This window comes from Haliotis rufescens, unplaced genomic scaffold (genome assembly GCF_023055435.1).
Source record: "Haliotis rufescens isolate VD_foot unplaced genomic scaffold, xgHalRufe1.0.p SCAF_2, whole genome shotgun sequence".
Taxonomy (NCBI): domain Eukaryota; kingdom Metazoa; phylum Mollusca; class Gastropoda; order Lepetellida; family Haliotidae; genus Haliotis; species Haliotis rufescens.
This window is the reverse complement of record NW_025963890.1, coordinates 69,066,205-69,087,996: the sequence shown is the minus strand read 5'-3', so window position 1 is coordinate 69,087,996 and position 21,792 is coordinate 69,066,205. Positions and strand designations below refer to the sequence as shown.

General features: G+C 38.5%; 1 protein-coding gene across 2 annotated transcripts in view; it reads left to right on the top strand.

Annotated features, from left to right (window-relative positions):
- Positions 1 to 21,792, top strand: part of LOC124124336 (multiple epidermal growth factor-like domains protein 10) — a 135,489-nt gene that overhangs the window by 22,630 nt on the left and 91,067 nt on the right. The window contains exons 1-12 of one of the 2 annotated variants that reach the window (XM_048400476.1): positions 4,810 to 5,112; positions 5,765 to 5,908; positions 6,912 to 7,055; positions 8,534 to 8,677; positions 9,515 to 9,661; positions 10,004 to 10,150; positions 10,621 to 10,758; positions 12,580 to 12,717; positions 13,263 to 13,400; positions 14,944 to 14,961; positions 18,149 to 18,269; positions 18,366 to 21,213. The exons of the other annotated variant lie outside the window; for it this stretch is intronic. Of the exons in view, the coding sequence (XP_048256433.1) occupies positions 5,061 to 5,112; positions 5,765 to 5,908; positions 6,912 to 7,055; positions 8,534 to 8,677; positions 9,515 to 9,661; positions 10,004 to 10,150; positions 10,621 to 10,758; positions 12,580 to 12,717; positions 13,263 to 13,400; positions 14,944 to 14,961; positions 18,149 to 18,269; positions 18,366 to 18,588 (1,554 nt within the window). The 5' untranslated portion in view covers positions 4,810 to 5,060 and the 3' untranslated portion in view covers positions 18,589 to 21,213. Of the gene's footprint in view, positions 1 to 4,809; positions 5,113 to 5,764; positions 5,909 to 6,911; positions 7,056 to 8,533; positions 8,678 to 9,514; positions 9,662 to 10,003; positions 10,151 to 10,620; positions 10,759 to 12,579; positions 12,718 to 13,262; positions 13,401 to 14,943; positions 14,962 to 18,148; positions 18,270 to 18,365; positions 21,214 to 21,792 lie in introns of those variants that run through there. 2 annotated transcript variants of the gene reach the window in all.

Here is a 21,792-nt window from a genome sequence, read left to right as displayed (position 1 = left end):
TAACGTTTAGTTCCAAACTGAGTGACAGCTGCATTCCAAATCACCGTGCAATGTATTTTACGAATGATTCGCTGAAACGATGTGATGGTATCAGTCGCTTTTAGAATGCTTTTTGAAATAATTTTGCCAATTGATCACGGATACCACCAACACTTCTGTTACTAGTATAGTCATGTAAACTGATCTTAACTATACTATACTAAAGGTGTCTTTAGTGGCCATATTAGGTTAGAAGAAAAAATATTGGGCGAGGCGTGAGCCGAATATTTTTCTCTTAACCTCATATGACAGCGAATACGGCCACTAAAGACACCATAACGAATTTATTATGCCGAAAATGATACACTATTTGGTATCTTCATCGCACATGTCATATCAAAGTGAAAACTTGACCCTTACAATCGGCATAAATGACAGGACTAGTACATATTAACGATACAACGTTAACGTTCTAATGTAAACACAAATCTGCGGACAACTGTAACTTGATAGCAGTCCGCTTGTCCATAACGACGGGCTACTATCTATTCTATTGCTATGTGACGTCATTGGCGTCACATTTCTTGTTTTCGACGTCATCCTTTATTATGTTCTGTGACGTTGCTATTTGTAAATCCGTGACCTCCATTGTGATCTTTGTTTCTCTATAATTTTTAGTGATAAAATCTCGAACGTAGTTTCCTAAAAAAATAATGTCTTCGCACATCACAATTAATTATAGTAAAACACAAATCAGTGTCCAATAACGAATTTATGTACCAGATTTGTCTTGTGAAATATGTGAAGTGGGGAAGAGAATATATGGATGTCAACTTCTGTATTTTGAGGAACGTGATGAAGGAGGGAGCATATACATGTACTCCGAAACGGTGTGCTCCTCATAACGAAGAAGCTGACATTCATATATTCTCTTCCTTATGTGTATCACTTCTAAATGCCTTTCAAAGATATGTGAAGTGGGTTATGAATCCAAAATGGCTGTTCCTGACGATATTAGGTCAGTAACTACCATCTTGGAGTTTTACTGACGGTATACAGGCTCATATGGGTTTAGTAGTTCTGCTCACTGATTGGTCAATCTCGCGTTGAGGCATAATAAATGTTAATATCCATTGTCATAATTTTAGCCAAATATTTACAAAGCCTTAACTCTTTGATAGTCATTGATTGTTATTTCAAAAATTCAAAGCCTTAGTTAAAGCTTCCAATTTGTTTATGGTAGAAATGTGGATTACATTGCTAAATTTGACGCATCAGTAACAAAAATGATGTCCATTGCGATTCCCTAGCTACTTTGACTCGTACCATATGTTCCCGTGCTTTTTCAGGTGGACATTTGACTTGCCTTTGCATATGTTTGTGACAGGTGCCACTGGTGGTGCAGAATACGCTCACCCTTTCGTGACGACCTGGTACCATTACTATTTGATAGTGATTCATAAGCATTTGCTCGTGATATAGTAGGACTCGTACCATCGACTCTGCTTTATGCAGAGGTTTCTATTGGATAGGGAAAGGGTTTTGTGACATGATTATGGATAATGGAAGGTGCACAGCAAATTTCATTTTGAGCAATGGGACAGATAATAGTTGATCAGCAAATTCAATAAACAGCACCCTTTGTGTTGTTCTTTGATATAATTCCTTATGCATGTCTCCAAAGTTGCCCAAACTTGTAAAATTCTTAGTTACATCACAGCCAGACACTGATTTTCAGTATATAAGACTATTCTTTTGATAATGGTAGAAATTATCCCAATAGTTTCTCCAGATTCCCTACGGTAAATTCTGACTCGACCGCCGAATGACAAGTGCGACGCCGTGTTTGTTTGTAAAAGTAGTCCCTACTTGACCTTTGATATTTGCACCTCTATCCGATATGACCCCAACGGATACCGTTTTTATGCGTTGGCCTTATCCTGCAGAGACACCTAACCATTATATGATAATTCTAATTATCTGTCCTCAAGATCAAATAACCCAGCCACTCTCTATACAATTGAAGTTTAAATGCTCATGTAGCTAATGACCAAAGAATGATAGGCATGATTATATTCTAAGCAAATATTTCAAAATTTGAAAACAAAGCTAGATTGAGTCTTCGAAGGGCATTTAGAAGTGATACCCCGGCCTCCCGTTTCCCCATTGTCCATTGCCCATTACCAATCGGTAATAAGTTAAGTGTATGTCCATTTGTCCATTGATAATCACCTTCAGCGCCATTTATCAGCGGACGAGGCTCAACCCCAAACTGTACGAGAATCTGTACTTCGCTGAGAAAGTGTGTGTTATCGCAACGTTAAAATTTGTTGTCGGTGAAAGTTTACCTGTGTGTGTGTGTGTGTGTGTGTGTGCCTGTGTGTGTGTGTGTGCCTGTGTGTAGTTTTAAATGTGGGACTGTTGGATATAACAAAAAAGACATTAACCTTGAGCGGTATAGTAGTTGCATTTGGATAAGCAGGTTAACTATGACCTTCTTATTGTAGAAAATGCCGCACAAGAATGTATTAATGAGATTCTCTTTCGTCACATGGAACATCCACAGAGGAGATTTAAATGAAGAACGGATGAATAAAAGGTGCTACCTAGTAGATAGTGTGTCATCAAACCCGACAGCTTTGGTCTTTCACTGTGGCGTAAAACACACTCATTCATTTACTTGTATTGGAAATTGAATGTCCATCTCCGTTGTTATTGATAAACATGTAACATAGTTTTTAAAGAAATTAACAGTGACGTAATAACTACAGCTTTATGTGAGCATGAGTAGGTCTATTGGAATTAAATGAATAAGTGTTATAAATTTGTAAGCTTCTTCACAAACGTGTAACTATAAAATGACATCGACCTAAAATAACCAAATATCACACGATTTTACTTGAGCGCCATTTTGGATGCGCCATTTTGGAAACATTTCAGCGCGTTTCAAGCCACAGAGAATGCCCCCTGCAGAGTTGGATGAACATCCTGCGGTAGCGCGGCGGAGTTAACCAGGTTATTTAGGTCTGTAGTGTGTGTGTGTGTGTGTGTGTGTGTGTTTGGGTGTGAGAGAGTGTGTGTGCGTGCGTATGTGTGTGTATGTGAGAGAGAGTGTGCGTGAGTGCGTTTGTGTCTGTGTGTGTGTGGGGGGGGGGGGGGGGGGGAGGGAGAGTGTGTGTGCGTGCGTACGTGCGTACGTGCGTATTTGTGTGTGTACGGGGGGGGGGGGGGGGGTGGTGGTAGATGATGGATTTAACATAAAGAAAAGTCTTTTTGAGCGGGACGATTTTTGGAGATGGATTAGCACATGAACTTTGATTCTCTTTAGGTAGCCAAAGCTGCGCATGAATATCTTGACACGATTCCCAGTCACCAGGAATATCGACAGAGCGGATTAATAAGGATCCACAATGTTTGACCTTTGGAAGTGTGTCATTTAACCGCACAGCATTGGTCATTGACTGACTGTCGCGTTAAACCACACTTATTCATTTACTGAATGCTCATCTTAATTGCTATGTATTGTCACGGAGCTGTGATCCAGAGAACAGGGTGCCATGAAATTAGAATCAAGTGAAAATAGGATTACTAGAAACACCCTGGTCAATTAGCTTCGCTCAGTGTCTAGTAGGACAGTACTAGACTGCAAACTGTCCCAGAATTATGTATGACAGACAAGTCGGGTAGTACTATATGTGTATCTCAAAGCAAAGTTAAAATGAAGAGCATAACTGTTGAAAGTTACTTAGAAACGTGTATAAGTGTTATAGCTTCACGATATCTTCAAAAATAATGACGTGTGCATGTCTTCTCGATACTGCGTACGTTCCAACGGCGAGCAAGCGTTAGCCTTATAATCTCGTAGTATATATATCTGCAATACATTGTACTTCTGAAGACACCACGACACACTTTTTACGATGCATCACGTTTGCACTAGCACTTGATAACAGCCTTGTGTTGTGGTGTTCCAGTAGTTTAAATTGCAGCCCTTGTTGATAAAAATGTGATACGATGAACAATATGAAGTTTTATGAGAGGATGACTCTGGAACAGTAACAGGCGGTCGAGTATATCTGATATAATAGTATTTAAGATTACTTAAATAGAAAATGGGTAGATCCCGTTTGGATCGGTTTGGGTGGCAGACTAGATATCCATAGAATAGACACTAGTCTGTCGCGAAGTCCTGAACCATATCATTTCCTTGTCGCTCAGCCCTTTCTATCACACAAAAGCGCTAAATGAAACAAGTCAAGATTTTCCCTATGGTTCATCTCTGAATCTCCCATCTCACTGGGGCCCCTCTTCAATTTCGTTGGAATTATTTGTTTCTATAAAAGTTATACATTTTAAGAGACTAACCATTAGTCTTAATGTACATCACCGGTTTGACACTTATAATCTGTTAACAATAACAGAAAATTGTCGACAATATTATAATATTAAGCAGATCACATGTGCAAATGAGAAAGTTGAATCCCGACAATTAATAGGCGGATGAACCTTAAAATTATTAAGAAACACAGTTTTCTCAATGCATTAATTACTAGTATCTGGCAATATACGCCGAGGGTGTCTACAGGTTGTCATCAAGAAAACAAATGTATATCTTATGACGTTTGCCCGTCGCCTGGCAGTAGTACTGCTGTGCGGCATCAGCCAATAAACTCAATAATGTTTTGTATGCAAATTGCGTGAGTGTCGAGTGCTACCGTAGGGCCGGACAAGCTGACCCTTTTCGCGATCACCTGGTGTCATCACATCTTTTCATATGTGATGGCATAATTTTTAAGTACTTTGCATCTCACATTAGCCAATTGATCACGAATACTACTGTCATTTGCGCAGAAATAAGTATGTGTATAATACTTACTATTCTAAGTATAAACAGATGTCAGTTCTTGTTTAGGAAAACATTATGGTGATCATTACTCAGTAAGTTGTAAGGAATTATTATATAGCATAACTCATCCTTAGTTTCAGCATGTGGCACAGGGTGGTATGGGGAAGGATGTACCAAGAACTGCCGGAACCGCAACTGTAAGACACAATCTGCGACGTGTAATCCTGTGACTGGGATGTGTCCCGATGGCTGCGCCAGTGGCTTCGTGGGAGGCGACTGTTTACAAAGTATTCTTATTACGTGTTCTGTTGATTAACGGTGGGACTTTATAATGCATTTCCTCAAAGCCATATTTAATGTGGGTTCTAATTTCATTTTTTTTTAAACAAACCGTTTCACAAGTCACAGACAGACGAAAGTAATCTATTAGAAATGTTACAGCAATGTGTTTTTCCAGTGACATGTAAAACCGTAATCAAATCACTATTATTATTAAGAATGATTCGCTGGAGCATAGTGAAGGTATCAGTCGCGTTTAGTGTGCTTTAGTGCGTATTTTTTCCAATTGATCATCATGCCACCCCAACATTTTCATAAGGAACATAGTCACGTAAATAGTGCCCAATTATGCATGGTAATATCCATTGATATCCATTATAATCAGATATTTATATAACCCTTAATTTTTGATTGCCATTCATTGTGTTGGATAATAGAAAGTGTATAACAGATTTCATTTTGGGTAATTGTACACAGGTGATAGTTGATCAGCAAATTGAATAAACAGCACCCTTGGCATTGTCAAAAGTGTTATTTCAAATAATTTCATTTGCCTGTGTTTATGCAAATTCGGAGTAACAATTAGGACATTTGCTGCAAACACGTAACGCTAAATTCGCATCCGTGAGAGCAATTATTCTTTCTAAACCTTTATTTCAGCATGTATTTATGGGCAAACGTATGGAGACAACTGTGGCAAGTACTGTGCCTCTCGTCACTGCATCAACGTGTGGGACTCCTGTGCTCTTGACACAGGAGTGTGTTCAGGGTGCCAACAAGGGTGGGCATTACCAGACTGCACAGGTGTGTTTGTTGACGTGGATGTACGATGCCATCCTGTACCAAAGCCACGTTTTAAGTAATCATCTTAGTTATCTCCATTACCACAGACACCAATATTGTAATAACAAAATGCAGACTTGTAGGCTAACGAAAACAAATATTCAAAGTATGTGTGGCAATACGTTTTGCTTTTCGGCTGCAGCAAAGTATCTGTTGCCTTATAATGAGAAGGGTGACGTCACACAAGTGTTTCGGTGTTTAGATCTAAACATTACATGGAATGAATCATTCTCTTTATGGTAACCACTTTATACTTTCGGTATCGAATGACAACGTTTTGGTCTCCAGAGTCTACTGTGTACGTTATGGTCAGCACGGTATTAACCTTACGACTTGTGACAGGGATGAGTCCCGATGGTTGCGACAGTGGTTTCGTGGGAGATGACTGTTTACAAAGATCACGATGCCACCCCAACAGTTTTATTAGTAACATAGGCACGTAAATTGCGCCTTACTCTACATGGTAATATCAATAGATAGATAGATATTTTATTCGGTATTTAAGGCCACATGGCCCATTGTACAGTTGACATTTTAAGTTTCATTTGTTTTGTCACGTGATATACATGATATATAAAAAACTATTGTTATATGTTTCAACAACATAGCTAATGAGCGTATAACAGCAGAGTTGTTGGATTTTATAAAACTGCTCATTAACATCATTATCAATTTATATCATTATGATCAGTTTTGATGTAACCCTAAATCTTTGATTACCACTCATTGTGTTAAATAATAGAAAGTGTATAACAGATTTCATTTTGGGAATTAGTACACAGGTGATAGTTGAACAGCAATTGAATAAACAGCACTCTTGGCATTGTCAAAAGTGTTATTTCAAATAATTCCATTTGCCTGTGTTTATTCAAATTCGGAGTAACAATTAGGACATTTGCTGCAAACACGTAGCGCTAAACTCGCATCCGTGAGAGCAATTATTCTTTCTAAACCTTTATTTCAGCATGTACTTATGGGCAAACGTATGGAGACAACTGTGGCAAGTACTGTACCTCCCGTCACTGCCTCAACGCCCGGGACTCCTGTGCTACTGACACAGGGGCATGTTCATGGTGCCAACAAGGGTGGGCATTACCAGACTGCACAGGTGTGTTTGTTGACGTGGATGTACGATGCCATCCTGTATCAAAGTCACGTTTTAAGTAATCATCTTAGTTAACTCCATTACCACAGACACCAATATTGTAATAACAAAATGCAGACTTGTAGGGTAAGGAAAACAAATATTCAAAGTATATGTGACAATACCTTTTGCTTTTCGGCTGTAGCAAAGTGTCTGTTGCGTTATAATGAGAAGGGTGACGTCACACAAGTGTTTCGGTGTTTAGATCCAAACATTGGAAAGGTTGATTCATTCTCTTTATGGTACACACTTTATACTTTCGGTATCGAATGACAACATTTGTTCTCCATAGTCTACTGTGTACAATGTGGTCAGCATAGCATTAATCTTTAGACTTGTACTGACTACGGTAGTATCATCAGGCAGTAGTAATGCAGGAATGAACATGCCCGTTATACATATCCCACAACATATAGCTCTATGTTTCTAGGAGTGGGGTCATGCGGAAACAGATGGTGATGTAACATACCCTAGCTTGCACTTAAAGACATTAGGATCGTGATAAGTCACGCACATTGAAATTTCAAAGCTTGAATAGTTTCACTGGCACAGGTGCAGAGCAGCTTAGAGATGCATTGTATATCTTATATTATGGTGTAATGAAATAAAATACAGTATTCAGTTGAATGTATCTGAACCTTAACCAAATTACATGTAAACCATATATAAATTTATATTTATTACCATGCAACAGTGTCTACAACAGGAGCTTTGTGAAGTTTCAATGAGATACCACATTCATGTGTTATTCGCTTACATGAATGGCGACGTCACTATTTACTCAGTTATTATGCACGCTGGGTTTCTGCAAAGAACATTTTACGTATCAGTTTTTTTAAATTCTTGTCCTCACTAAAATCCGATATCAGAAAATCATTTAACTTTTAAAGCATATGCAATAAAATGTAAAAATGCATGTTATAAACTTAAACTTCTTTACATGAAGACATTTTGGGTAATGAGAGAATATAAATGCAGGTATCGCCTTGCCGTTGTAGCATAGTATATTTTTCCAACTGTTTATCCGATAAGTGAATGTCAAAAGACGCTCAGTATCAGTGACCATCCTGATTCTTATCTAATTCATATTTTCACATAATTGCCAAAGCGTAGTTTTTCCCTGAAACGTCTTGCATCACATAAGACATCACGATACCACCTACATTATTAATATGTGGATTTTGACATGACAGTTCCAGTATAGGCACAGGTGGACAAGTCGTCTAAGACGCCACAATTCGATGTAGATACTTGCGCCCCTTTGCCGGATACGTCCACACTATGTTTCTAGGTCTGTCGGCTCAGCACCACACCCTAGGTCATGAACTCCACGAAAATGGTAAACCTCTGAGACACGCCCACATCAAGCAGACACACCCCGATATAACTGATTTGTTTAAAGCCGGGCTCAACCAAATTTTTTCACTCATTGTATTTACCAGCATGCACCTCTGGGTATTACGGAAGCAGCTGTGACCAACTCTGTGCAGCCCGTCACTGCAAGTCGGACTCCAGTTGTGACGTCATACAAGGACGGTGTATGGGTGGATGTACGGCTGGTTATCAGGGAACAGACTGTATTCAAGGTAATAGTCAACACATTAGATCGCATGACGGGTGCAGTATACGCTTACTATTTCTCGAAGACCTGCTATCATTACCTACTTGCTGTAGTCGGAATCGAACAATGGGCTCTGCATTTAGTAGATATTTCTTAAGATTGTGGAAATATTTTGTTTATAACTGTTATTTACAAAACGTATTCTTAATTGCGTTTATTTAACTGATTCAGCGATTCAGTCTGTGCTGTTCTGCATTACCACCAGCTATATTGCATTCACACTAACACTCTTCCTTTAGATCTCGTTTAAACTCAACACCAGGTTTCAAATTTTCAGAACTTGATGACAGATAATTCACATTTTGCAAGAAGTCATGTGTGGGATCTTCTATTCAGTATGAGAGGGCAAATAAATGTGACGAAACGACCATACTACCCACCAAAATTAGAGTTTGGTGACAACTTGTTCACTCTGGAAGCGCTTTTCAATATCCGACTTCAACTATATTTTATGTAGGCGTTTGGTCATTCATAAAAAGTTATGCATGGACTCTCTTGGTACGTAATATACTGGCTGGAAATATACTTGTTGTTTGCCAACAATATACATCACATCGTCCTTGCGACAGCTTTCATCGAGTTGCGGGACATATTTCTGTTTCACAACAGAAATTAATATTAAGGAAAATTAATATTGGGGCAACTTAAACGTTTGTGTTTGTAGCAAGGTATTTGACTTTTTTACGCTCTGTGTGAGATTGACATAAAGCTAATGAATATGCAAATCGGAGTATACATTCTATCTATCAAATTTTAAAATGAAGCCTGAAACACACAAGTTAGCAAATAATATTAATTTCAGCCTGTGATCCTGGGAGTTATGGAAAAGAATGCAGCAAGTCCTGTCGCAGCCGACACTGTAAGACACAGTCTGGCACATGTAATCACACGAGTGGAGTGTGTTCTGATGGTTGTGAAAGTGGTTACAAGGGAGAAGACTGTATGCAAAGTATGTTTATTCCTTTGTAATTGATTAACGAGTTAACTTTATGCATTTCATAATTGCCTTCTTTCATATGGGGAAGAAATTCATGAATATCTGAATATTTCTACAAATGCAGTTTTCAGGGGAGTTTAAAGTAACATATGATATCAAGCAATTCACGGATAGTACAAAAACATTTATTTTCCAAACTGAGTGACAATCCGTGTAAGGATGTATTTTCAAGTTCTTAATCCATACTTTTAATGGCTGTTTGATTACTGGATGGTCAACACTGGAAGTTAGAAGTCTTTACAAGTTTATACACTCTTCATACATGTACGTTAAGTTCGCTCTTATCTGACACAGGCTGTACCATGGGGATGTACGGACCTAACTGTGCCCGAGAATGCAGTTCCCGGCACTGTAAGCCACCCTCCTCTTCATGTGACAGAGAGACAGGTCTGTGTCCTGATGGGTGTGAAGATGGCTGGACAGAGATAGACTGCACTAGAAGTAGGTAAAAAAGCACCGTTATTTTGTCCGTTTCAAAGGAACGTTCTTATGACATAAAAAATATGGTGAAAAAATCTTGACAGCAGTATATCATTTAGGCATAGTATTTCAGTGAAAAGTAAGGCTGGGCCATTTTCCATTTTCTGGACTCAAATCCAAACAATGAATATGTTTAATTCGTATCTATAACCACAGTGTTATTCTGCACAGGTTGCACGGGCATGTTGAAGGCGACACTTATTCCCCATTATAAATTATCACTCAGCCAGGAATCCCCCAAAATGCTTCAAAATGGTTCGACTTCTTTTCCCTCCACTAAAAGGATGATGATGCGTGAAGGTTATATTTTTGGGCGCAACCGAAACTCTAACATATATAATAATAAGGAATCATAGGATTCAGGGTACACTAATAACACTTGAATTCCAAAATTTGAATTTGAAGAGTTTGATATGCCCATTTTCTTTCAGACTGTGCTGTTGGCTTTTATGGAAATAACTGCTCTCTGAAATGTTCTGATAGACATTGTACTAGTACGTCCTGTCTTAATGATGGAGCATGCAGTGCTGGATGTGATATGGGATGGACACTGCAGGACTGCACACAAGGTAACATTCATTTTTCTGACACAAAATTGGCATACATATATTATATATACAAGTATTTCTTCTGCCATCAATTATAATCCTAGTATTCAACAACAAATACATCTAAACTGTAATTGTCACAAGAGGAGGATAACAGCGTTACTCAGTAACCTTTCTTAAAGTGGCTCAGGGCACTTTGGAAAGATATTGGCAATGATATAACCTGAAAATCTATGTGGCTTCATGAATTTGTCGGAATCGACCAGTCGACTCTGCTTTAGCGGATATTCCTTTTGATAATGTTTGTTTGTTGGGTTGTTTATTGTTTAACTCCTCACTCATCGATATTCCAGTTACAGACGGCGGTCAGTAAGAAATTGAGACTGGACCCGACAATCCACTGATTGGTATCATTAGCATCGATCCACGCAATTGGGATGACATGCATCAGCCACGTCAGCGGGCCTTACAACCCGATCCCATTAGTCGCCTCTTATGACAAGCATGGGATGCTGAAGACCAATTCTAATGCGTATCTTTGCGAGTTTTTTTTATTAATGACAGGAATTGTCGCTTTTATTTGCGTTTGACGTCTGCACATTTGGTCCAGTGATGTTTCAGCATTGTCCCACGATATTTAGAAAGAGAAATCACATTATCTTATCAACAGGGCCTCTTTTCTGTAGTTTATTTATTGCGAGTGAAAGTAGCTCTTCTCGTAGTGTATTCATATATGCACACATGTGAGGTGCTGGCTTTCCTAATTGACAATATCTGTGTCAACTTTGGGGACAAGCGGTAGGTATCCCCGTGAGATCCCGAAGCTGATCTCTTTGTATATGATTCGGATGTTTCGACTTCTCTTGTTTACAAAAAGAGAGGACACGGTGTCAAAAACATTCAAAGGTTCAGTTTCACATATATAAGTGATCTCATTTTTTTTAACAGTTACAATATAAAAGAGTTTCTTCACCTCATCTGTCGACCAGTGTTAGATATCATCGCAACAGTTGAGAAACAATATTCAGTGGCTTATCTGGATATGTGCTTAGATATTCTTGCAGTCTCTGTACTCAATTATGCTGATGTCAAGCAGCATACAGTTAGCTCCAGTATAAGGTGTCTATATTGCTCAACTGTTTCGGTACTTTGGGGGTTGCATATTCTATTCACATTTCACTGAGTACTTACAACAAGAGTACTACTTATGTTATTCCATACATTTTGTGGTAGATATGCAGAAAAATGTACTAAATATGGCGCCTCACTTATCCACAGGATTGGCGATTATGCCCTGTTATTACCTTCACATGGATTTATTAAATCTGCTTACGGACTGGCGCTTATTTCTATGCGTGGCGAGTGCTACCGACAGAGCAGGGCAGGGCTTTCATGTATATATTACCACTTACAGATCAAATGGATAGGCATTTGTATGAATCTTTTGGGGACATGGAAACACGTTTCGAATTTGAAATGTGAGCCTCTGGGTACTTTGGTTGTAAAATGACGTGATTTGACATTCTGTGTATATATCAGAGGCCTACCATTTTTTATACAAAATAACTTGTTCCAGCAAGAACATTATTTTTTCTCAGAATTTATACACCAAACATAAATTGTACGTTTGACATGCTGGATATTTTGGCAAAAGATGAGTTCTGAAATAATAATGTCTGTTCCACACTTCACCAAACAAATGCTATAAGGCAGTGATTGAAAATATATCCTGATACTTACATAAATCACAGTCCCAGACCCCTCTTCCCCCTCCCAAAATATTTCCCTTGGTGTTGATGTGTCAAGACAGGACTACTGTTTGCTCTGTGCTATTCCAAACAGAGTGCCCGAGAGGAACGTATGGTATCAACTGTAAATCAACCTGTGGCCACTGTGCTGATAACAACACATGTCATCACGTAACTGGAACCTGTCCAGGTGGATGTCAGGCAGGTTGGCAACTTGACCTGTGTCAGACAGGTGAGTCAACCATCAATAAGAAACAAATGTGCTTGGTCTAATGGTTAAAATATATTTATGAATATCTTTTAAATTAAAATAGGACGCCTCTTAGTGCCTGAAACAAGCTAAACGTAACACACACACACACACACACACACACACACACACACACACACACACACACACACAGATATATAAAAAAATATAGAAATATCTTAACTTGTTTGATAGGCATTACTTAAAATCCATAAAATTGTGTATATCTAGAAATATTTTAGTTTTTATTAGAAGTAAATAGAAAGCCTTCCAGTGCCATAAACTCCCCCCCCCCCAAAAAAAAAACAAAACAACAACAACAAAAAACAAAACAAAACAAAACAAAACAAAACAAAACAAAACAAAACAAAAACAAAAACAAAAAACAAAACAAAACAAAACAAAACAACAACAACAAAAAACAAAAACTTTTGAATTGTCAGATCCATTCTTAGGAGTTTATCGACAACCAAAACAGGTTTCGTATAATTTAGTTGAAAATATACGACTGTGTATTTTCGACTCAGTTTGTGACAATTGGAAATTTGGTGTAAACTGTGAGACGGACTGTGGCCACTGTAACGGGACATGTGATGCTGTTGACGGAAGATGTCTCTGGGGATGTGCTGAGGGATACATTGGTTGCCACTGCTCAGTGAAGCTTGGTAAGATATACTGCATAGCTCATCATAATAAATAAATGGTCTGCACCTTAGAGATGAGATGCAGGTCGAATATAACGAATATAATACATTTCTGGGCATTTCCAATGAAATGTCTGTGACTGTTTCCGATAGTATGCTTACATACATTTATTACAAGCGACTCAGAATCTCACTGTGAATTTGGAAATGTCTCTATTCTGATTGGTCAATCACAGGTTGTCACATCACAATAAAGCCTCTTTGATTGAAACAGCAGAGTTGACGGCCGCATCACCGTGGAAACTACCATAAAGGTTACGTGGGTTGTAAATGAGTGCCAAACATTGTATGGACGTCGCAGCAAGCTCCAAATCTATAATGCTACAAATCATGCACTATGTACACATGTAGCTGCAAAATATGCAACTCTGACAAGAATTGCGCTCATAGTAACGATGTTGTTGATTGACGGATGTACTGAGGGATGCAGCTGTTTTCTCAGCTGAGTGAAGCTTTGTTCATTATCAGTACAGCTCACAATAGGATGTCTGAACCTCAATTCACTCTTGCTTTGATATATAAATTCATATTTAATCTGATTATTGGCGATATATAAACTTAAAATGTATCTTGAAAAGGAATGAATAAACTTAAGGCTGTGTCCAGTTTCCTGATTCAATTAACTGCCTGCATGTTAAGTAAACCTTATATTTGAAACCCAAGCTGTGCTTTCCCTTCCAAATCCAGTTTCAAAAAGTAAAGTTAACATAACTGTAAAAAATGTCCTGGAATATTTACGCATGCGGGACAAAATTTGATTTACAGAAGTCGTGATGATATTACATCTGATAAGATTTGGTGATTCTTTTGTCTTAGTCCATGACCTTAATATGACAAATAATGAAAATCTCATAAAAATATCTTGGAATGATAGACATATACCATAACAGATAAAATATACCTTTCATAAAATAAATACAGGTCACGATTTGTTTTCAGTTTTGTGTTAAATAATTCCAACCAGAAAGTATTACCAACCATGGCCACCTATGGACACAATAGCCACCATTGCAAAACATCCCGACCTATATAATCTGCAATAACGTCATTCCATTCATCTTTCAAACATTTGGATAGCGATCCACGCAGACCATTTACAGAACATTGCATAACAATCTTAGGTGGCCAGATGCAGTATGTTTTTGTCCTGCTTCAAAAGAGGTTATCAGCCTGAACATGACAAGTCATTTTGGAAACCATTCTTCTTCAGATTTTGTATATAATGCAATAACAAATCGTTGAAAATCGTGATTACGAGTACCAGCTAATTGTCGAGCAAACAACACTGGGTATCAGGCTGGATATCAGGTAATAACTTCAGCTGAAGGTTATAGGCACCACATCACGTTACTGTCTAAAAGCGCCAAAGAGCGTCACGCAAAGCTTACATACAATTATGTGCCGGATATCTTGAAGGCAATTCCCCATATTGCCTTGTACCATGTGTTTCCTTCATTTTGTTCAAGTGAATAATTGACTCGCACTTGCATGTTTTGTTTCACAGGTGACATCGGCGGCGCAGGTACGTTCACCTTTTCGCGAAAACCTGGCACCATAACTATTTGATAGGGATTTATATGGTCAGAATCGTAATTAAAATGGACGATTATTTCTTTATTTCAGTAATCGTTTCATTGTGCGTTTATAAACTGACGGCCAAAAGTAACGTTACCAACTATATTTTTAGGATAAAATATGACAAACACAATTTGAAGCAGCAATAACAATTGTATTGTAGAAATTCATCATTCAGAACAGTAAAATGCGAATTTACTAAAAAGTCCTTGACCTCCAACAGGGGTCATTCGTCCAGTATTCGATTAACAACATTGGTTACAACTTTAAGGTGGCGACGGCCCAGACCGTTCAGTACGGGATATGACCTATATGAGCGGCAATGCATCTTCGAATGCGGCGTCGAACTGAGTAGACAAGCGTCCTCAATCGACTGGAGGTATCCGATTCCATTCCTCACGGAGGGCAACGATCAACGCTTGTCTCGTGATGGGAGGATGTTGACCTTTCCGAAGACGAAGCCCCAGCTGATCCCAGAGATGTTCTATTGGTGACAGATCTGGTGATCGAGCTGGCCACGGCAGGACAGTCACGTTGTTGGCGTTGAGGAAGTCTCTAGTAATACGGGCTTTATGGGGTGTGGCGTTATCTTGTTGGAACACCGTCCGTTGTTGACGCTGGATGAAAGGAAGAACCACAGGCCGTAAGATATTGTCAATGTAGCGTTGTACTGTCAGATTGCCTTCGATGATGACAAGTTCCGTCTTCTCGTCCCCCGCAAATGCCGCCCTAGACCATCACACTTCCGCCCCCGTAAGGTTCCACCTCCTGGACACAACAAGGAGCTGTACGTTCACCACGTCGTCGATAAACTCGCGTCCGCCTATCAGGTTTGAAGAGTTGGAACCTGCTCTCGTCACTAAGCAGCACTCGCCGCCATTTCCTTAGTTGCCATCGCTGAGTTTGTCTGCACCACGTCAATCTGGCACGTCGATGTTGACGGGTCAAGGTCATGCCCTTGAAAGGGCGATAAGCCCGGAGACCATAATGTCGTAGTCGTCTGGTCAGTTTGTCTGCTGACCGGATGTCCTAAGCTGTTGGCAGCTGATTACGACACAGTAAGAAATATGTTCCTCAGATGAAGTAGCTGTAAAAGGCGGTCATCCTGCGGGGTCGTGACCTTTGGTCTGCCACTCCGTGGTCTGTCTGCGGTTCTGCCAGTCTGTCGGAGACGTGCGACCAGTCTGGTAATGGTCATCTTGGAGCAGTTCATGTTAATGGCAACCGCTCTCTGTGTCGCTCCCATCTGCAGCATACCTGTGGCTCCCTCCCTCTGGACTGCGGTCAGTCTTGGCATGTTCGTTGGTGTTAGTCATCGCAACCAATGATAGGGAACAGATCCATGCGTAATTTATACCCGGAAATTGCACGATAATTTGAGAAAGAATGTTCTAAAAAATTGCTGAAAAACACTAATATTTCCCACAATCCGCAAAGCACGTCCAAAGAACGACAGAGAACATGAAGGCTGTATTCGTGAGATGTGTTCTTTACTGTTTTTTAACAAGTTGGCATCTTTGTTTCAAAGTGGCAAATCAGTTAATGTTGGTAACGTTTCGTTTGGCCCTCAATGTAATTGATTCAGCTATTGTTGCTCTGTTGTTTTAAATGAGCCCCCTGTGTATTGCATTGGCACCGACGGTTCCTTTTCGTCTGAATTATACTCAATTTTTCAAAACAATGCCACAGCTAATTTTCATCGTGCAAGAAGTGGTTCTTGGATACTTTTTTTCGGGTATATGAATATGAATGTCGTCCATACTACCCGCCGTAAGTTAGGGCTTGGATATAGCATGTTTACACTTGATGCAGTTTTAATATCATACTAATAACTACAGTGTCCACTCTGTACGACATTTAGGAGGTATTACTTTTCCAGGAGTTTGTGTTTAATCGGTCCTGAAATACTTGACATCGTACTAAAAGCTTACAACGTTTTAAGTAAGATGTCTAGGAAGAAGTCTGTAGGGTACAGATCAATTGCCCACGGGTGAAAATGAAATAGTTTTATTTGATAGATGGGTTCCAATTTTCATAAAAAACACATTACTCAGCGATCAGTTAACGAGACTAATGAAATAAACAAATGGAAAACAGAGGTACGATGCAATGACACCTGTAGGATCCTGCCAAACTGGTTTCTTTGTTTCAAACACTGCAGGTATTTCAAAGTACAGCTTTCATAACTTTAAAAAATGCATGATGAGAGGATATAAATCAATTAAATGTGTTTCTTTGTCATGATTCGTGGGACCTCTCCAAATATGAGGGATCTAAACTAATATGGAATGTCCTCTTATTCGAACCATTTTGGATCTATTTAATTGCTTGCACAGGAAGCGTAATTCTGTAAGCATTATACTGTACATCTTTTAACCAGAGGAAACATCAGAAGGGGCACTTTTTTCTTGTAATTTGGTTTTGGTGTAAAAAGAGCTCAGGGTACTCGAATCTCAAATTAAGTGAGTATGGGTTCTTGAATTCTTTTCCATTGTCTGTGTTCCTTAAAATTGATACAGTGTCACAAAACCCCACAGTTACCAGCAAAACTAGGTATCATATTGACTGTTTGACGGATGGTTCTTTGTGTTGGATGAAAGGGGTATATGAAAACAGCCCACACTGATGAAATTTGATATATCATAAACATCAAAATCATTAAATAGATGTTTGTCCTTCCTTTGGAAAAATATCACCTTATTTCATGACATAGGTAGGTTTCGTGTATATATACGTCTGATACGTTTGAATGTTGACGTTTTCTAAGTGTCATTTCACATCCGTTATATTCAGAGACATGAAACCAGTGACCTTTCAGTAAACGTATGTCCTATTTTAGATCTCGCCCGTCGACCAGGGTGGAATTAAAACCCATATGCAATGTGCTTCACAAACGATCTGACGAAACATTGCGTAGGGGTCGATTTAGAATGCTTTTGATCAAATAAAAGCTGCGGTATGGTGTCTCAGTGGGCTAGCACTATAAAACCAGTATAAGTTCGGACTAGTACAAGTATACACATACATGTGCATTCTTGTGTCAGTATACATGACATAATCTTGATCGCTACTTTGAACCCCTTTTCACCTTACCTCACTGAATGTACTGTGTTGCTATTTCTCTTGTTTTGAAGAATTACACATGGATTCGGCAATCACTCCTACAACAGCTGGTATAATCGGCTTAGCTGCTGGAATATGTTTCATGCTGATTCTTGTAGTTGGACTCTACTTGGGCCTGGTAAGACAAGGGAGGTAAGTAAACCTTACAAAAACACCACCTACATGTACATTTGTTCTTACATGATATCATTTCCTACAGACGAATGCTTTCTACATTATATTTCGCAGGCTGCAGTGGTTAAGCTCGTCTGAGAAGGATGCAGTAAAAGTCAAGGAAACTCAAGTGCCAGTGGACAAGGACACAACACAACCATCAGACAACTACCCATCTATATCCGAGCAGGCAGGTGGTCGCAACATCTACAACAACGACTATGCTGCGCTGGATGTCGAGGCAAAGGCGAATAGTGAATATGACGTGATTAAGAACCAGGCTTATGAAAATCTGTAGAATGTATATTAAAATATTATGTCATGATAGAATTGTTAAAAACAGTTTCAACGCATGAGGGCGACCCTCCCTCGCTCATGAATACGTGTTGAAGCCATTGGTGTCCTAGTTTTTAGTCACAATTGATTGATGGAATTTCGAAAATTAATTCACAAATTCAAAAAACTTATACGCTCTGCAGAACGATGAAAGATTTATATTTGTATTGAGTTCATATGTCCCAGACATTTCAGAAGTTTGAGAACAATATTGCATGAAATGTACTTCGACCTATTTAAAAAATACATATGTTCCTTGCATGCCATATCAGCAGTCTCAGTCTATAAGAAGAGGCATACAGGTAGAATTATCCACATTTTAAGATGTTTAGTTAGACGATGCCATTACTTGGAGAGACTTATTGTTTGTAATTCACGTTTGTATTTTTACATAATATGTTTACATCATTATTGGGATATTGATATTATTTTTTTATATTGCTGGTGCGAGCTCGTACAGACGAATTCGTTGAACAAATTTGTTCGGACAGTACTGGAAAAGAATCATTTGTATTTGGGTTTACAAAAATATATATTGCTGTTTGGATTTCCGCACAAAATATAAAATGTGTCCCTCAAGAATTAATTGGCACCTTTCAGAGAAAATCGGGTCTAAACGCAGTGATAAAACATATGTATTCCAATGTTCCAGAAAAGGTACTATATGTAGCTTACGTATTTTTTGCTAGTGTGTGTATTTTAAACCAGATCTATATTTGGCCTATATGCAGTTACTATTTGCCAATATCTGTAGTGTTTATTTTGAATGTTTGGTAAAAATTGAGTTTGAACCTATAACAATATCTAAGAAAGGAAATTTAACAAGTCCAAACTCAACTTGTCTCAAAATGTTCCTGTAACAAAACAGTCATTGCTCTACAGTGTGCAGGTATCATTTTTTTTTCTGTATTGCATTTTCATGATGATATGAGAAGGTTTTGAACATGATTGATTACATGTTTTCTCATTAGTAAATGATTGGTATATGCACTGTATCATTCAGTTATTTTCCTAACTTGAATGTAAGTTCTGGCTTGGAAGAATTGTCAGCTGTGTGCTTGATTCATAAATATTTCTATATAATCTCTTCATCTGCAGAGCCGTGTATTTTAGATTACAGGTTATACGTTACAAAAAACCCGCTACCTGTCGTAACTGGGTCATATCAGAAGGATTAGACGTATAGAATCCTCTTACACCAAGCATGAATTGGTATTAAGGTCATGACACTACGAACAGTGTGCATACAAAATATATATCACGCCATATGTCACGCAATGCTAGTGTATTCAAATATGATGTTAAGTGTGCAGCCTGTCCTTGGGAGAATACACCAAGGGGATAAAACAAGGACTGCTCGGCTCGTATTCAGTATACTGTGTCTGCGTGGGGTATCTATGTTAAACTTCGGCATGGTATCTCATTGGGCAAGCACTATAAAACAGTCATTTGTCCGTTAGACGCCATTTCATCTCACTTTAACTTTGAGACTTGTACTGACTTTAAAGGAAACACGTCGACATCAATACACAAACTACACATCACAACACTAATCTACATGTAGGTTATCTAGCAAACTCATCTATTAGGAACGAGATGAGTTTCTCAAAGTGAAAAGTAAATGTATTTCCTGGCTACTATGCAACTCTGCATGAACTAAAATGTTGAAAAATGTGTCTTTGACAGTGTAACTTTTTCAAATAAAGGCGGTAAACATGCTTCTGTGTATTTTTTATACATATGACAAGATAGGTATGGTATTTTGTGTACTTCCAAAATTACCACTAGTAAAAAGGGAATATTTCTATCATATTTGATCATTACTCTCTTTCTGCATTAATGTGTACATACACATGTACTTTAATTTGGGGGTATCGTGTTATTTCGTGTCATTTGATTTGCTGGCCCATCGATCACGTGATTGTGTGGTTTGCTTACAGGCAGGGCAGGAAAACTGCTGTGCGGCATGGCAACAACACTTACGTTTTTATGCAAATTTTGTGACTACCGGTAGGACAGGACATGTTTACCCTTCTCACCTACATCAGCTGCAGTCGCTGATTTTTAGCGATCCAGTCATATACGTTTCACCGCTATTTTGGAATCTGTTTTGGCGCATAATTGATATTCTCTTGGGTTGACATTTTACATATTTTATAATGTCAATATTCAGTTAACTAATTTCAACAGAAGATTTGTACATGTGAAACATATTCGTTGCTCAAGTATCTTATTTCTACATGTAGCCTATGGAAGAAAGGAGGTAGGATGTACGGAACATTACTTGTAATTATGTGTCAAAATAGGCCGATGGATCAAGACCAAAGATCGTGAAATTGTTAGAACAATAAGGTATCCAAAGTCGTACATACAGGTTCCAGGTTCCATTTCATTTCTCAAGATGTACATCGGTCTGTGCAGCTTTGACAAATGGTGAAAAAATCATTTTCACATTATATTGTATTTGCATACCATATACTACCAACCATTATTATAAACCTGTGAACCCACAGAATTGTATTTAATATAGCTATATTAATATTGTAATTGCTTTTTTGTTCCGTTTAAATAAAATTGTTTAATTCTCCCTTTACTGTTGTATTACACTCATTGGTTCCTCCCTGACTCATCAATGTATGTATTAGCGCTTCCACGTTTATGTTAAACTCCACAGGTCGCTGTAGACAAATACCACCCAGAAGGAAAGTGAAAAAGTCAAAAACATGCTTGAATGAGTTGATAAGAACAGTACAGACAAGTACCATAGCAAATTGATGGTGGAAGCATCTTCAACAAGGTCTCCAGAGTAACCTTTGTAACCTAGTCTGACCAGCATGAAACATCAATTAGGACAATGATGACAAAGAAGTAACGAATAAAATAGATTGGTGACATCTTTATTATTACTTACCGACAAAACACTTAGTTTATTGTTGTATTGTTTGTTAAGATGGAGGCATCTTACATATTCTTATTGTGGGATGTCCATATATGCTTCCAGTTATGAATCTTTCATTACCTTTGCCTTTCATGCAGCTTAATCCTTAATTAAACTTTGCATGTTTACAAAATGCACTCTGGGCATATTCCAGAATTCTCAAACGGAGCTCTCATGTGTGGTGAAATGTGTCATATGTACATTGTTTATAGACTTATGTTTTCATTC